This window comes from Microtus ochrogaster, chromosome 10 (genome assembly GCF_000317375.1).
Source record: "Microtus ochrogaster isolate Prairie Vole_2 chromosome 10, MicOch1.0, whole genome shotgun sequence".
In the NCBI taxonomy this organism is placed as follows: Eukaryota; Metazoa; Chordata; class Mammalia; order Rodentia; family Cricetidae; genus Microtus; species Microtus ochrogaster.
Window position 1 is genome coordinate 40,018,944 of NC_022016.1, and position 18,241 is coordinate 40,037,184.

Consider the following 18,241-nt stretch of genomic DNA (forward strand, 5'->3'; position numbering starts at 1 on the left):
GTTGATCAGCTGAGCACACCCCCCTCTCCCGCTACCCCATCAGGCCTTACTCTTCTTGTTTGAGTAAAGCATTGTGACTATCCAAGTGAGCATGTGGAACGCACTGGGGCTTGCCTCCTTTCTGGGTGTATGCAACACAGGCAAGTGTGGGTCTCTGCAACGACATTCTTGGGCAAAGCCTAAGGCTGGGGTAGGGAGTGTGCCAACTAGGTGAGCAGGGGCATCCCAGGGATCAAGTCAAGCAACCAGCCTGGAGTGCTTCCTGCTCCAGCTTTAAATGGAAACGTCAGACAAACACATTCGTAGAGCTGTGGCACCCACATCACTAAAATCAATTTAGACTTCTATTTCCAGCAAATGTCACAACTTGTGTTTGTCTCCCGTTTTCTAAAGATCAGAAGTTATTTGAAATGTGTGTCCAAATGCAAGTTGAAATCTGAGATAGCCATGGATGGAGAGGAAGGTTTCCAGGATGGCCATCCGGAGCCTGGGACATGCTCTTCCCAGAGGGAGGAAGTCACCCCCTCTGGGACCGACTTTGTGGGGGAGGTCTGCAAGCCTAGCCATGCAGAGGAATTAAAATCTGGCCATCCCTCTTCTACCGGTCACGGTGTTTGTTTCCAAGCGGTTTGGCTGGAATCTGAGCAGACAACTGCCTTTCATGTTTTATACATTTTATTCATACATTTCTCCAACTCTGAAATGATGAAAGCCCAAGTCTATGGTTTCCCATTACACAGCATCCTACAGATATGTATATTCTACAAAGAATACTATGCAGTTTCTCTTCTTCCCCTGTCACACGAGATAACTGATTAGGGTTTCGACTTGTACTGTGCTGGCAGTGCCACCAGCATTGTGGTTGTTCAGGCGACAGGGCAAAGGAATTGGGATGGGAGGGCGTGTGCTAAGGCATGTAAATAGATACACACAGAGAGAAAGAAAAGCAGGACATTTACAAAGAATCCGAACCTTTCCAACCCCTTCAGCTCCTCTTGCAAGCTAAGGCTTTGCTGTACCCTGCGAATACTTACAATCGGATACGGTGAAATATACAACAACCATTAACATCTCTCTCTTTTTATCACTGAGACAATACTTCAAAACCTTTTATAAAAAGGCAATAATACATACAGAAAGAAAGAACACGTTGGCAAAGCTTTAAGCAAAACCAGCCCAGAACTGAGTCTGAATGGCAATGCACTGACGCTGCACTGAAACACGATGCTGTGCTCTCAGCAGCACCTGCCTGCAGAGGACATGCCAGGCGACATCAAAGACTGCAAATCAACCCCTACCCCCAATTCTTGGTCTCTGCCAAATGAAAAATAAAAGCAAGGCCTCTTTCTGTGGAGGAATGCCTACTTCTACTCTCAAGCACAAGTCCCTCTGCTGAGACGCTCTCCGGGGTCCAGAAAGGCTCAGCCCCCGACCCTATGCTTTCGCATGCTATAGACAATGGATTTAACTCCAAGAAGTAGCAAAGTGCTGAGTTTTCCCCATACACAGAGCTGGAGTTGTGCTTGGGGGCTAGAAATGAGGTCTCCCGTGTGGCTGCAAACATCTCCTTCCATTTTCTTTTGCTTGGTCCATTTGCACAGGTTCATTCAAGGGAGTTAATGGAGGGTTGGTGACAGGCGGCAGGAAGTCAGGCGGTTCTCTCCCATCCCCCTAATAGCTAAGACTTGGGGATGCCTGCCCCAGGGATGGGGCTGCTCTCTCCCTCTAGCTGCTGCTGTGGCCCAGGAAGTGTAAATGTGAAGGTTGGGACACTCTTCCTCTTCCCCCCTACTTCCTGGATGGATGTGATAGCCGAAGTTCACTCTGTAAACTAGGAGATCCGAGACATCCCACAAGCTTAAGGCAAATAGACCCGTGCAGCGCCCAAACACACTGGGCCTCACAAGTATGGTCCTGTAGCCAGAAGTGCCACATTAAGAGGGAGACCCTATGTCTAAAGGGGCCAGAAAAGGGCAAGTGCCTCCAAACAAAAGCAGCGATGAGAAGAGCATGCAGCCCTTCTGAAAGCCGTAGTGAGAAGCAAAGCATCTTCCTAAAGGAATTAACCAGAGGCGCAGAACAAAGAAGATGCGCACAGGGGCTTCAGTGTGCCTAGGCATAGACAGTCCGTTAAGAGAATAGGCTGAGTGTGATGCTCCACTCTGAGAAACCATCCGCACAAGCTGCTGACCTGAAACAAGGAGTGATGAGGGCTGCAAGGGCCTGGGATGCTAACCAGTGTGCCCTCTCTTCTTTCCAAGGAGACATTTTTATTACGAATTCACTAACCAAGCAGTTTTCTCAATAATGTTAATGGCAAGCGAAGCTTAATTCTGCTCGGCGGTGTAAGAAACTGATCTGGGATGCTAAAGGAACATCCCATCAGTGAGAGACAAGAGAATGCTTTGGGCTGCCTCATCCTAAAGGGGCACTTTCCACTCTGGGTAGTCCTTGCTTCCTGGAGGGTGGTTTAACTGACTGAACTTTCACAAAGAATAAACTGGTAGCCTTAAAGAAGAGACACCTGACTGAAAAACAAGAGAACTCTGGGCTGTAAAGCTTGAAAAGACAGCAGAAGCTTTAAAGGACAGCTCGTCCTGCCCACCTGCTCCAGGACTTGGATACTGGGGAGGGATCCCCTTCTTCACATGGTGGGGCACCCTGCAGCCTTATTTATTCAGCCGCCAATAGGGCCGGCTGAAACTCTGTCTTCTGAATGCAAATAGCAAGAAGTAGGTCAACTGGTTTCTTTGCCTTCCTGAGCAGATATTTTAAACATCTCACCGGATGGGGCTGCATCTAAAAAGGTTACAATGTCCTCTCGACACTGGGAAACTTCCAGATGAGTTAAACTGAGTGACACTTTCCTTTTCAGTGTTCAGATAGAAAGACGATGTGCCTGCAAAGTAACTACAGCCTTCTGATTAGAAAATCAGGGAGCTCCATCTTTTTAAACAAAGAACTAAGGAGATGCAAACACTCCCTCTCCTGGTGTGCGGAGTAGGCTGGGGTGGCAGAGAGGACCTGCAATCTGACTTTCCCACACTTCAACCGGCCACTGATTTAACTGACTGAACTTTTGCAAAGAATAAACTGGTGTGCGTGTGTGTCTGGTTCTGCTGATGAAATGGAGGCAGTCAGGAAGCTTTTAGCAATATCCTGATTGCTCCAGACAGGATTGTACGCATCTTACTGACTTCAGAAGGGCTTTCTTCTCTAGGTCCTAAACACACTGCTTTAGAGTGTGCACTAGTGGAGAAGACAGACGACCCGTTGGAGAAGTCACTGGGCTCTAGGTGCAGGCTTTTCACCACCTGCATAAGGGTGCTCTTCTCTCAGAGTCCCTAGAAGGCCAGTGAGAAGAGAAGCCCCCCAGACCTCCAAGAGCCAGCCACAGCACTTCTTTCAGTCTGGAGTCCCAGACATTTAAGCTGGTCTCCTTTGCAAGGCTCATTCTACTTGTAGGAATGTGGTCGATGGCTACAGACAGGCCTTACCAGCATCTTGAGATGTGTTCTTAAGAGCATGTGGGAGCGGGAGGGATTCTACCAGAGGGAGGGCCAGTTCTCTTTCCCATGCCTTAGTTGCAGTCTTCTTTGTGCTTTACTGGAAGAGGCAGGGCAGGTACAAAGCTGCTGACAAGAGTGGCTTACGGTCAGTACTACTGCACAAATGGTGTCTGGCCTGGGTGCCACTTAGATGGAGGTCAGCACTACACAGCCCTATGCAACTCCTGGACTTTCCCCCCTCTACCTAGCAAGAGGCCACTGTTGAGCCTGTCTCTGGTATGGTATTTGGTCACCCCACTGTGGGACCGAACACAAGTTATTTTCACAATGTCTTGTTGGTAAGTTGTGACCCATCTGGGCACTGACAAAGAATGGTATGGTGTAATAGCTGGGGAGGGCGGGAGCTTGAGAATAAAGAGGCGCGTGGGCACGAACGTACCTTCTCTCTTCAGTGCCCAAGAGGAGCTGTTCAGTCCACAACTTGTTTTGCACATCCTGCCAAGGCACAAAGTGACGGAAGCCACCTAACCCACAAGCAATGAAAGTGATGGTGTGTTTCCAAGGACCAAAGTCATGCCAATGCCTTGTTCTCGCACACAAGAAGAAGGGGAGAGAGTCTAGTGGCCTCTGGCCAAGAGTCTGAGAATCCCAGTCTGAACCTCCTCTAGATTCTGACAGCATGGCAGTGGACGAGATGGTGAGTGCTTCCAAAGCAACAAGGACAGGTGACTCCCCTGTGCCAAGGGACAGAGCAAGAGGAAGGAGAGCCCACAGGTGGCCCTTCGCGTCAGATGTGAGCCAGGCTGTACTCTGGCAGGCTGCTCTGTTGCCCTGCCAACTGATACTTATTCCTGGGCCTGCCATGGGTCAGTGAGCAGCTATCGAATTTTAAAACAGAAAAGATTACCAGCTTGGAGACCTGAACAAATCTGTAATGAAATGAAGGACCCAAAGGCATTTGATTATTGAACACATACAATGAAGTATATTTTTAAAAAATTGGTCAGACTGTCCTGTTAGTTATCATTTTAAAGGAATTTCCAGAGCTGTTATAGATTATTCTTTTGGAATAATTCAGTTTATAGCGAATGCCTAAACTGGTTTCTTCATTGCACAGTATATTCTCTTTAAATGGGTGCTTAAAACAATTACATACAGATTAAAAATCCGCATTTCTTTGCTTAATTAAAACGTTAATACTCTTAGACAACACAGATCTGAAATGGCGAAACCAGCAGTACCCCCTCCCCCTTACAACAAATTAAATTGAGACAAAATTACAAACACATTTCACTACATGATTATTAATTAATAAAAATCAGTTTCGTTTTTTTTCTGTTTTATAAAGTTGCCCGAAATGCAAGGGATGTGCATAGGTTTACAACTTAGTCATAATAGCAATTTATTCTTATTCCCCTGGGTGTGCCCCGTGAACGGAATGTACTTTGCTGTAATTACAGATTGTTTTGTCCAACACAGACACACCGACAGCATGAACGCTCGCGACTGTCCACATGCATTAAGAGTCAAGACCCAACTTCAAATCTCTAAAAGGTTTACAGGGTGCTTCAAAGAGACAGTATCACAGTATCTGGATGTTACATAAAGACTTAAAAAAAAAGAGAGAGGAAAAAAGGCCTTTAAAAATTTATGACTGTTTTGTAATCACTAGACTAATTATCTCAAATAAATAAAGGAAAAAAGATATTCCAATCCATAAAATCAGACTCTAAAAAGAATGTAGTGTTCCACCCCCAGTCAAGGTAACAGAATCATTGTTTATTATTATTAAAATAGATTATAGAAAGCAGCATCTATTTTGTGCAGTTTTTAGGGGCCTTTGAAATAAAAAGCTATGATTTCCAAAAATATAACATTCCAAAGGATTGAATAATACATACATTTAAAGATACATTTTATTAAAGTTTAGGAGAACTGATTAAAAAAGATACTGTCTCTTTAAATTAGTGTGTAATTGTTTTTCTCCTCCTATCTATTCGGACATGACAATAATTATAAATGTAGGTCACACTACAACTAGGTAGTCTCTAGGGACCACGACCTGCTGACACAAGGCCGATAACAAAGAGGCTTTTCCACGTAGGAGGTGGCTCCCAGTTTTAAACTCAGATAGCCAGGGAAAAGCCTAATAGACCCAGGAGACCGGGACCCACTGTGGGGCTGTGCACACGAGCTCGACAGCTTCCTCCAGATGTCTGATTGTCTCATCAATTTCGTTGTTGATAATTGTGAGATCGAAGTAGTGTGCATATGTTCTCTGTAAAACATCGGACTCCTTCTGCAGGCGCTGGAGAGATTCATCCTGGATAGGCATGGTAGAGGGGCAGGAATGGGAGAAGGGAGAAGCGAATATTAGAGAGAAGTCAGTTGTAGCCTTTGTCTGTACATCTCAGTTCACCCCAGTGTCAGAACCCCAGGTCCAAACTAAATAATGGCTGTGTGACAGAGGAGATGGTGGTCCCTGTTCTGTGAGGACAGGGTTGTAGAACTCCCACTGGCAACTGTGACTGGTTGACACATAACAGGGGCCACTGTGAAAAACAGACAAAACCAACACTCCAGCAAACACATGGCCCCTGGGCCTATCCCCAGAGCCATGTGGGGGAGGCCACACAAAGCATGGGTTTCCAGTGGCTACAGTTCTTTTACTATTCCTCTAAGCCAGGGTGACCAGAGCTAACTCCTATTTGGTGGGAGTACAGTGTGGCTGGGTTGAACTTTTGTATGCCTTTCCTTGGATCTTAAAGCTTATTTGAGTCTCGTGTGTTTGTGCTAACAAGCCTTGTCTTCGCGTAACAAATTAAGTTGTATTTTTCCCCTTCTACTGGAAAGGTTTAGTGTGTTCCAGGAATGGCACACAATAGCCTTCACTGGACAGCAGTCCATGCAGAGGCAAAGCTTTCTACATGTTACAAATCATGGCTGGAATAAAGCCATTTCCCAAATATAACAGTAACTGCCATCTGAGGAATGTGCCCAAGTTGGTCTGTACTAGAAATGGCCAGGCAAATGTTTGCACGTACTCATGTCTCGAAAACAACTGCAAAACCTTGAGCTCTAAGAAGGCTTGCTGAAGGGTAACACCCCTGTACACAGCTGGCCTCAGGCCATTAGAACTCTCCTCAGGTCGAGCTAACACCAGGAGGGAATTTGGGGTCTTTAGTTTGTCCTATGAATACTGCTTTTCTTTTTGAGCCAGAGTCTCACTATGTAGCCCAGGCTGGCCTGGAACTTGGGGCTCTCCTATCTTAGCTTTCCAAGTGCCAGGATTATAGGCACACACAATCACACCCACCTCTAATGCTCCCTTAGTGTTCTAAAGAGCCACCAGAAAGAAGGTCTGCTTCTCTGTTTAATGGGCCAGATCTTCCTTCCTTCCTTCCTTCCTTCCTTCCTTCCTTCCTTCCTTCCTTCCTTCCTTCCTTCCTCTTTCTTTTTTCTCTCTTTCTTCCCTCCCTCTTCCTTTTCCCCTCCCTCACCCTTTCTTTCACTCACTCTCTATCTCCCCCTCCCTCCCTTTCTCTCTCTCTCTTTTTTTTTTTTTTTTCGAGACAGGGTTTCTCTGTAGCTTTGGAGCCTGTCCTGGAACTAGCTCTGTAGACCCTTTCTCCCTCCTTATTTTTCAAACAGGTTTCTCTGTGTAGCCCTGTCTCTGGAACTTAGTCAGTAAGTTCTTAGGCTGGCCTTGAACTCACAGATATCCACTTGCTTCTCCTTCCTGAGTGCTGGAATTAAAGGGCTGTACCACCACTGCCTGGCAGGTCAATTTTTTTATGTTGAATTCACAAAGGTCAAGGTAAAATTCAAATTTGACCTTTGTGAGTAAAATTAACTACAAGCTTTCTTCTCAACCTGCCAAATACTAGGGAGTTGTAAACTACTGGTTGGCATCTTACACACACACACACACACACACACACACACACACACACACACACACACACAATCTCCCCTTAGGAGTAGACAGGGACAGGGTCTCTGTGTAGCCTAAGCAAGCCTTACTCTATCTGCATATCTGTACATATCTATAGTTTTATGTTTATTTGATTACTAAGCCTCTCCTCAGCCAGGGCATAAAAACTTACATTGCATGCTCTGCCACTGCTATGTCCCAGAGCTAAGCAGAGTGGCACACACAGTACGTGCTTAATAAATGCTATTGAAAGAACAAGTGGTTTTTTGACTGATACTGGTCCCTTTAGGATTTATGTAAGTATTAAGTCTATTGTCAAGAGACTGGGTGATTGTGCTAGTAAATGGTGTTCAGGGTAAGAGAATCTGATCTCTAGAGAATGGTCCCTTCAGGGACCAAGGAGAGCTGGGAACCCATCCTGGCTAAGCAGGACTCTTCTTCTTCTCATAGGGTACAGCTCTCTGGCAAGGACATGAGCAGGGAGGAAATTCTGTTCCAGCCCTCTGCAGGACAGATAGGCACCACAGCAGCCAGGAATTCAATATTCCTATTCTGGGCACTTTGACCAATCAAAGTCTACTAGCTTAGTCACCCTCTACAGGAATTTCAAAGTAGGACTCAACATGTTTTGATTATCAGGGTTAACAATCCCAATGACTAGTGACCTCAGCCACTAGTCACCTTCTGAGGTCCTAAATACACACATTCTACTTGTATATGAAAAGCACAGTATTTTCACTGTGGCTCAGTTTCATAAGAAACAATTCCGCCTTTCAGCATACATATTTTCATCAGAGCCAGGAGTGCTTCCTACCAGTCCCTGGAGGCACAGTTCCTAAGAAGTCACTCTATGTGCCACAGGGTTCTATGTGCTATGTTCCTGGGCCCGAGACACTGCTAGCAAATTCTGGTTTGTTCAGAAAGTTGGGTAGATGCAGACATTTAAGGAAATTTATGGCTAGACAGTTATCTTTACTGAGCGACAAAGCTCCCTTATATCTGCATCCTCTAAAGTGAGGCTCGGTCACCTTCACATATAAGCTTGTCCCTTCACATATAAACAGGCTCAACTCAGTGAAAACAAAATGCCTTTATTCTATCAGCAAAAGCAAGGATTTATGGGAATGAAATGTCTACATTCTACATCTATTAAAAGACACAGGCTATATTTCATCACCTCCTAGCTGGTACTTACAGGCAATTTTCTGCACCATTTTGGCAGCTATGGAAAATTAGTAAAAGGGCAGAACAGGCAAAAAATAAAAACAAAACAAAAACAAAAAAAAAGGATGATAATTCAAGAAAAATACACAGTAATCAAGGACAAACGTTAATCACAATGAGGAGTTTGAAACACACATGGGAAAGAACTTTCTGAAGGAATATGTCTTTTGCCAATGACATGACAAAGAAGAAGGAAAACAGGAGCAATAAAGGTCACTCTAAATATTAAAGACACATATGACTTCCAAGCCTTGATCTAACTGTACTGCAAGATGGGTCAGCATTCGCTGTACATAGTCAAAAGTCTGCTGATGGTTCTAGAACCTGAAAAATCATGCTCTTCAGGATAACTATACAGGAGCGTCTTCCCAGCTCAGGACCACAGGAAGCAGAAGTGGTTAAACTGTCAGCATGTGCTGCTGCCCTTACCTTCCAGGAAGGGAGAGCCTTTGTGAGGGTTCAGTATGACCTGGGCCAGCCTGGCAACTGCTGACTTGAACTGGCTTGAAAGCACCCAGAATTTATTCCTTTTGTGGTGCTGGGGATAGAACCTAGGACAATGTTCATGCTAGGCAAGAAGGCTCCCTGCTCAGGGCAGCTCATTTTTAGGTTGGGTAGTCTCCAGGGGTCTTCATAGGCAGGGCATCTTGGGCAGCCCCACTGAGGTCACAGATTCCTTATAGCCCCTCTTGGCTCCCTGCGAAGGAGGCAGCAGACTAGCTGCTCCAGAGGGCAGGGTCTGCTTGGACACCTTGAGCCTTGGGAATTGAGGGGGTTTATGCTTGTACTTCAGAAGCAGATGTACTGATTAAGGCTGCAGGCTGTCCCACTGACTGGTCTAGTCCACATCATATCTCCTGGAACAGACCTCCTGCTATAAATGGAGACGGATACACTTCAGACTGTGCTAGGGAGGAGGCTGGAATTTGTCTAATATTCTGATCCCAGAAGAAACACCCTGCTTAGGCAGTCTAACTCCACGTATTGAACAAGGCCCTTGTACTCTGGAAATCAGAGTGCCCTGCAAAAGGACAAAGCAGATCTTTGCTCAGGTGTCTTCAGTACAAGACATACTACACATTCCTTACCATAAGAGCGTGCTTGTCCAGAGAAGGGGGAGTTCACTCTTACCTCATTTAAACCTGGAGTGATAGTTGGCGCCGCAATGAAGACAACAAAAGGAGCAAACTCAGCAGTTCTCAGGACCTTCAGTGCCTGTGTGGAAAAGGAAGACTCTTAGAAGAAGAAATAACAGAGACAACATGCAAAGGAGTCTACAAAATGTGATACAACTGAAAAAGTCAAGGCCTTGGCTCAAGATTTTGGCAAGTTATAATTAAATGTACCAACTTTATAAGTAATGTCCATTGCTTTTCTTGAAAAGGGTAGCTAACAGCCCAGATAAGAGCTGACAAGTAGGACATGTTTCTTAGGAATCTCCTGACTTTGCCGAATTTATTTTCCTTTGTAATAGTTAGCAGTGACTATGTCGGTTAATGTTCATTTAAACCTGGTGATTTTAGTTGATGGCAAATGCATTCTAGGTGACTTAGCTCTGAAGGCTGCAAATCCACTTTGTCACATACCAAACTGCAAACTGCTAAGCAAAGAGAGCAAAGCCTGGCGGCCGTCACTGTGTGCTACATTCACATTCACACGGGTCTTCTTTGAGAGGCCCTTCATGGGGACTCATGGGAGAAGGGGAGACCCTTGCCCAGGGCTGCAATCATGAAGTCCTTCCACTACAGACACTATGTGGTTGTGGTCAATAACCTGACCCATTTGAGGACATGGCATTCAAGTGGAAGGCCCTTTGAGGTTACTACTAGTACTTTTCCAAATTGTGGCAAATCTGTTTCTGTTCCTCCCTTGGGAAGCCAGGGTACTCTCAGAAATAATAAATACCATCCCAGTCCAAAGTTTACCACACCCAGGTACCTAATCCACACAGGACCGACATGGAAGTGACCCACAGACATAAGGAGTAAATGTCTTTCTGCTCTCTATTTAATTTTAGTTCTCTTTCCCCGGAGATAGGGTCTTAGTATACACAGGCTGGCCTCAAACTGGCAATTGGCTTGCTACTGGCCTGGGGCTTCATGTGTGCACCACCGTTGCTCTTTAAGCAAGAATCAAACATGCCTATTTTGTTACCTATCTATTTTGCTTTCTAAGTGATCTTTACTTTTTGTTTTCTTTCCCCTATTTCTTTTGCTCCATCCTTAGCCTGGTTTATAATGCTAGCCCTGAGACTGATTTCCTGCCTTTAGTTTTGGGGCTATTAAATCCATATTACAGCCCACCGCTAGATGGTCTTTCTGGAACACAAACTCCATCTTCTGCTCCTAACCTTTCAACAGCCCCCTCTGCAGTACAGGGAAAACACATGCTCCTTTAGCATAAAGGCTGAGTCCCATGTTTAACTTGTTCTGCCTAGCTCTACTCCATCCGCGAGGTGCACTGGCCTTACTGAACAACTTTCAGTCTTGAAAAGGCACAACTCTTTCTGGCTTCTTGGCCTTTTTGCTTGGTCCTTCCTTTATTTGGACACCCTACCCTCCCTTCCCACCCTTTCTCGCTATTCTTTCTGTTTGCCTGAATAATCCTTCAGAACCTAGTTTCTGGAAAGATTTTTTTTGAACATGATCTTATACAGACAAGAATGACTTTAAACTTCTAGTTCTCCTGCCTTCATCTCTCGAGTGCTGGGATTATAGATATGCCCAGTTTTATGTGGTGGTGGGGGTTGAAGCTAGAGCTTCGTGCATGCTAGACATGCATTCTAGCACCTGAGCTTGAGCTTGAGCTGTGGATCCTCTTGTGCTGCTGATAGCACACCTGGCAGCTTCTTTGGAAACTTTGCCATTGGGCTCAGAGGCCCTGCTGTGTGTTCCTGAAGTAGCCATCAATCGCACTCGAAATACAGTCCCTGGCAGTGGCTTGAAGGCAAAGGCTGTGTCTTGTTTAGTTGTTTCTCTTATACTCAATATGGTACACCATAAACTGCCTTTATGATTCAGTAAAAATGCGGAAACAGTCAATCTAGTATGTACACTACTGATCCTAGCCTTTGCAGCAGGTCTAACTGGAGAGCCTCTGCTCTCCTGGCATCCTGAGCACATGGGATTCTAAGATGCAATCTGATATTGAGTCTAAGGCTGGCGTGCACTAGGGTTCTAGCTCTAGTCACATACTGTCTTTGGTGAGGGAACCTGACTCACTGTCTTATCTGTCCAAATCTCTTTATTCTACTAAGAATGCTTTCCAAGTCTGCCCAAGTTCATTCCTGATAGAGGCAGCTGCCCATTTCTTTGTTCACCTGCTGTGACTGAGCACATGACTTAAGTAAGCCTAACCAGGGTCCTTATTTAGAAATGGTCACTTTGTCACTATTATCTTGGCTCTTTGTTTCTTCCTTCCTATGCTCTGGCAGCAAGGGAATACAACATCAGGCAGGATATAAGTTTTTCTCATTTCCACTGGATAAAAACACACACACACACACACACACACACACACACACACACACACACACACTTTCTCTCTCTGTCAACTAAGCCGTGGAAACATTCTCCTTGCTTTTCTCCTGGAGGTACCTCTCAGTGCCAGATAGAAGTGTACACAGCTTGTATGCTGAATGGCACTCACAGAAGACAACAATACCCCAGGTTGGAGATAGCTTTCTTCTTCTTCTTAGTTGCCCACCCTGCTCGCCACCCAATCCTGTGAGTGCTTTCAATTCTAGCCTGCCATCATGCTACTGCACACTCGTTCCTTGAAAAGCAGCAGTTCAGCTCCCAGTGAACTAGCTAAACATGTACTGTGTGCTGCTCCAAGTCTACAGCTGTAAATAAGGAGGGCCACCCAACTGTTAACTGCATGAAAGCCCCAAGGAAGGCCATGTTTATCACATTTCCAGAGGTTTCTTGTGCCTAAAAATCAGCTCTAGGTTCCTGCCCCTGCAGCTGACAGAAAGTTTAGAACCAAATTTAATGCTTAGCATAAGAACTCCAGCAGTTTCTGTGGTTAGCATACTTGTTCCTGCGTCTTTTTCATGGTTTTCTATTTCTATCCTATATTATTGCATTTTCCAAAATACCAATGTGACTCAAGTCCCAAGTGCGATTTTCCTGTCTCAATGGGCTTCGGCTTCAGCAGCATCAGTGCACATCTCCTCGTTTGCTTCTCACAAGCTCTATCCTCACACCCTGCTCTAGGTAGGGTTTTCAAGCAGGAGCCATTTTAGGTTCAGGCTCTTGGCTGAAGTTCAGAGTCACTTCAGGGACAGGAAACGGAACTACTCATAAGGAGTCCCCTCCCTCAGGTGGTTAACATAGGGGTTAAAGATGAACTCTAAACCTCTGATTTAAGGGGAGCTACAAATTTGTTAATAATCACAAGCAAATCTCTCTTTCTGGAAGGGAGGAGGGGAAGAAAGAGAGGGAGGGAGCGAAGAAAGAGGAGGAGGGCATGGAGGGAGAGAAGAAAGGAAAGGAGAGGAGACACACACACAGAGACAGCCAGAGAAAACACACACTCTAGAAAAACCACTGAAAACATACTGGATTCAAATAATCATTCGATTCGTACTAGATTTAAAAAGTGTCATTCATTTATGAGAGGTAATTTATGGAGATAAATTCATTTTTATAGCTTGTCTATGTATGGCCAAGAATTAATCTCAGGTTATCTTGCCAAGGAAAAAGAACTCATTTGACCCAAAGATTTAAAATGCAGGTCTCATCAGACTAATGTAGTTTGCAAAGTTACAAAGTATACAGGGCAAGTAGCTCACTTATTCTGGGACACAAACACACGGGTTTCGGGAGAGCACAGTGCTAACCAGAGAACGGAATGGTCTCTGGTTCTGTTTACGTTTTGGTACTGAGGATGGAACCTAGGATCTCCTGCATGCTAAGCAGTGCCCCTGCCAATGAGCTAGGCCCTTGGCCCTGACTCTTTAAAGTTTAGGTTTTTACTAAGTTTGAAATTTTTCTGGATGACAACTTTTCTCTCTTTGGGCATAGGCAAAGCTACAGATAATCTGCTACTAACTGTTTTGGACATAAAATCTGGCTGTATAGTCCAGGTTGCCCTTGAATTTATGATCCTCCTGCCTTTGACTCCCGAGAGCTGGCATTACAGGCATGCACAGCTATTCCCAGCAACTAATATTAACTTTGTAATGCTTCTGATTGGTAGAGAGTTCAAGTTGAAAACCATCATAAGTTCCAATTACCTACTAGTTATTATTCTACAGTTCTGCTTTATTAGTGTAGATTAGTTCCTCAGGTTTTATTTGTAGGAGAAATGTGCTTTATTGTATTTTTCAGGTTTAATCACCCTATGTACTTTTCTAGATGATAAAAGAAAATAAACGAATGTTTAAACTGTAGTGTTATGCATAAGGCGGGAGACCTAGAGGGTGTTCAAGGTTTCCTTACTTATAATGGCACAAAAGGTTGGGATTTAAAAAAAAAAATCTTTAAAAAAAAAAAGGTTGGGATTTATCATAAAAAAGTAAAAAAATAAACAAAAAACCCCAACCCAGTTCAAAGCTCATTTTCTCCTGGCTGGAAAAGCTTGTTTGATCACAATTACATTAAGTCTGTTTTCTTCATGTATGGCAGTACATACTGACAGAATTCATTGAGCTTACCAGGACTGGCAATATAGGACTATAATCTCTTGTTATTTTGAAAGCAGCCAGGATACTGTTTTTTTTTCCTAATTTGTTATCACTGCCATGGCCCTCTAGATTGAAATTGGACCACCACAACTTATCTTAAGTTTAGCCTCAATTGTTTGAAATAAATTAAGATGGCACAAAGCATTAGGCATGTCCTAAACGAGCTGAGCACCAGTGTTAGGTGTCATACAATGGGTCACCTATGGGACAAGTGGCTTCAGCTGTCATAGATGTTGAGCAGATTAAAACAAGAAAAGCCACACGACACTTTCCCTCTTTTGGGGAGTTTCTGAGGTATAAGCAGAGAGGAATTTCATCCTCACCAGCTTATCTCCTTAACTGCATTCTTAGCTTATGCATGTACATAGCATGACATATTAGTGCTTTGTTGAATCAGAGTTTCTCAGATACAGTGGAAGCCTTAATCTAAATGGCTGAGATAGGAAAGGGGCACTGAGGAAAATGTTTTAAGAACAAGGCCCTGCCTGAAAGTAATTCATTCATAGCCACAACCATCCTGAAAGTAGGGTGAGAGAGTGGGCCGAGTGCAGGGAGGCCCAGGGAACCCTCCTAGTACAGACTCCATAGATAACCTAGATTATACTGCCATATATAGCATCCAGCTAGGAGTCTAGACCGGGCAGGAGAGTCTGGGACCAGAGTGGTCAACCAGTTCATACAGGGGCCAGATGGCCCTGGCCCATCCTAGGGCAGAGGCCAGAATGCTTAGGGCCTGCCCTCAGGGGCCAGTGGAACTGAGAGATCACAGTTGTGAGAGGAGGGGAACAGGAAGCAGGAGAGGAGTGCAGGTGAGCTCATCCAGCAGTCAGGGCAGCAGGGGCCAGTGTGCCCGGCAGGAGGAGGTGCCGGGCCGAGTGCAATGGAGAAAGGATCTGCTGTGGACGTCCTGATGAGTCTGAGAGATGGGTCTCCCGCTCAGCAGTGCAGAGCAGTGCATGGCTGTGCAAGGGCAAGGGACAGGGAGAGCTGGGTGCTATGAGTGGAGCAGCAGCGGCAGCAGCGGTGGTGGTGGTGGTGGTGGTGGTGGTGGTGGCGGTGGCGGCGGTGGCAGCAGCAGCAGCAGCAGGGAAGGCAGAAAGCCCTTGGAAGTGGCCTGAGGTAATGCAGAGGGATCTGAGGAGCCCTGCAGCCAGCATACTGCTAGAGACATTACTACCAGCAGAAAACGACGTTCAGGTGAAGACCAGTGTGGAACCCAAGGAGAGGATGTCGAAGACCAGGACCAGGATTGAGACTTTGCCTCTAGCCACCCCTGGCCAGAAGATTTTTCCAATCCCTAGTAAGGAGGGATTAGTAGTTAAACAAAGATCAATCTGTGTTACACATCATCATATTTAGTTCTATATAGGTCCAAGTTAACCATTAAGTAAACTATAGTGTTTATTGTACTCATCCCTAGCCCCTAACCAGATCCTATTGTAGTTTCCAAAGTTCTGAGTTCAAGAACCCCACTTGGTCTATAATGGAAATGAATGAAACTATTGGCCATACTTTGTTAGACTCCTGGAGCCCAGAAACTGAGCCATCAGGGCCCAGGTCACACAGACTGTAAATCTAACGATTTAGGGATGGCTATGAGACCAAGTCTCATGCAGTGACCCCTCAATGGGGATTTTCCCTGCCTGGGATATGTACCTATGCCTCCTCCTGCTTAAGCAGAAACTGCTCAACTAGGGGTATCTCCATAACTCAGCAGGTGGTCTACCCATTCCAGTCTAAGTGATGAAAGGTGTGTGGGTATAGAGCCATCACGGAAATGGCACATCTGAGTCTTCAGAGTCCCCAGCAGCCTGTCTTGGAACTTCCTCTGATGTCTATCACTCCCAAGTCCTTTTTGTTGTGCCCCACTTCTACCTGGCTTATGCTCAGACTTGAAAAATTAGCTTGTCAGCATTTCTGTTTTGTTTGTATATGCTAAGCATGTGCCCACCTTACTGCTGAGAGGCAATGATGTCAATCCCTATATGAAGTCTTCAGCTTTCTTTCTCAAGTTCCATCACTGCTATTGTTTCCTACATAAGACTTGTTTACAAATTATTAAAGCAATCATCTTTGTACCTATCTCCTTTTTGAGTCCTCCCCGAGTTTTCCACTTCTCTCCTCAGGAAAGGAAATCGCAGAGGCTGAGAGCCACCTAGGCTCTTAATCCCTGCTTCACCTAACCCTGAGTAAAAGCACTCACAATCACTGTCATGAAGCTACAGCTGTTTCACATCCAGACCCCAGGATCAGTTTCTCACACATGATCGACCTTAGATATTGGCAGATGCTCTACTGGGCCAGCATGGGCTGTACCAGGAGATCAGAGGAGGGCTGCTGTGATAAAAAAATGTCAGAGCCTCATCCTGAGGGTGGGTAAGTGGAGGATTTCTGGCAGGCACAGACCCAAATGGGCACTTCACCGAGCTTCTGAGTATAAGCCACAGAAGAGAACAATGTGCTTATTAAATGCATGTTGTGTGCGCTGAGTTCAGTGACTGGTTTACATCCTAGACTGTTGACCCAGGCAGTCTTGAGAACTGAAATTTTCCTGTGGCTTAGAAAATTATTTCCGTGACCCCAAACTTTCTGATGGCATTTTGGATTTCAGAATCTGAGCTTATCAGCATGCAGGCAAGACAGAGTGGGTTCAGGGTGGCTTGGACATTACCTGAGGTTCCACGTCCAGTATTGCGATCAGCCCCTGCTCGTGGATTTTCCGAATGGTCTCCAGTTTTGTCCCGTACATTGCATCCTCGTGGCTGCCATACTCCAAGTACTCATTATTTGAGATGTCTTGCATCATTTGGTCATGAGATACAAAGTAATAATTCTTGCCATTTTCTTCATCTTTCTTTGGAGGTCTGGTTGTATCTGAAAGTTCCATTCATGAGAGGTTTAAATGGCTGGATTGATGAGTCACACTCCCAATGAACTTACTCAACTCAATCACTATGTGTGTGTGTACGCATGTGCACACTCCATGTTGAGATACAGGCCTCTGTGCATATTAGACAGGCACTCTACCTCTGAGCTGTAAACTTAGCTCCTCAGTTGTTTCTTAAAAGCTGATGAAACCAGGTATGATAGCACACAGCTGCAATCCCATCACTTGGGAGGTGGCAAGGGGAGGATTACAAGCCCAAGGCCAGCCTGGGATACAAGAGACCTTGTCTCAAAACAAAAAAAAAAACCTGTTGATTCTTTAGAGTGTCTCATATCCTCTGTTTCCATCTCCAGTAACATTGCAGAAGCAAGCTAAAAACCATATTTATCTGTATGCAGCAGCATAGCAGATTTTTTGGGATTGTTTGTTGTTTGGTGAATATTTCAGTGTTGTGAGAGATATTTCATACTGTCCTGGGAGGAAAGACATAATGTGACTAAGATGTTTTTTGAATGAAAAATGGCCCAAATAGAGTCAGGTATTTGAATACTTGTCCCCTGTTGGTGGCACTGTTTCGGGAGTTTGAGTCTTTCTAGAGGAAAGGTCACTTGGAACAGAATTTGAGACTCATAGCCTTTCCCCATTTGCTCTCTCTGGTTTGTGTCTGAGGCTAGAAATGTGATCTCTCAGCTTCTTGCTCCTGCTGCTATGTCTACCTTGCTATGATTAATTCTTACCCCCTGGAACTGTAAGTCAACCAACTTTTTTTTCTTTAAGTTACTCTGGTAATAGTATTTTATCACAATGACAGAAAAATAACTAACTGACCCAAGATTAACATAACTCACTATCCCTTAGCTTACTTGGGTCCTGTGCAGAAGGAAGAAAGGAGAGGATGAATAACTACGTGTGGCTATTTCCATTTAAACGAATGAAACAGTTCAGTTTCTTATTTCACATTTCAATGGCTGGGGAGCCACAAAGGACTACCCTCCTGG

At 44.9% G+C, this 18,241-nt stretch overlaps 1 protein-coding gene across 15 annotated transcripts in view; it reads right to left on the minus strand.

Annotated features, from left to right (window-relative positions):
* Window positions 1–656: 656 nt before the first annotated feature.
* Cask (calcium/calmodulin dependent serine protein kinase) overlaps window positions 657–18,241 on the minus strand; it is a 320,516-nt gene continuing 302,931 nt past the window's right edge. For 9 of the 15 annotated variants that reach the window (XM_005352875.3, XM_013348391.2, XM_005352872.3 and 6 more), the window contains 3 exons: window positions 17,028–17,230; window positions 9,799–9,882; window positions 657–5,832 (listed from right to left, as the gene is read on the minus strand). In XM_005352875.3, the coding sequence (XP_005352932.1) occupies window positions 5,656–5,832; window positions 9,799–9,882; window positions 17,028–17,230 (464 nt within the window). In that variant the 3' untranslated portion in view covers window positions 657–5,655. Of the gene's footprint in view, window positions 5,833–9,798; window positions 9,883–15,533; window positions 15,654–17,027; window positions 17,231–18,241 lie in introns of all 15 variants that reach the window. The other 6 variants (XM_026781779.1, XM_026781777.1, XM_026781778.1 and 3 more) reach the window with 1 other exon arrangement.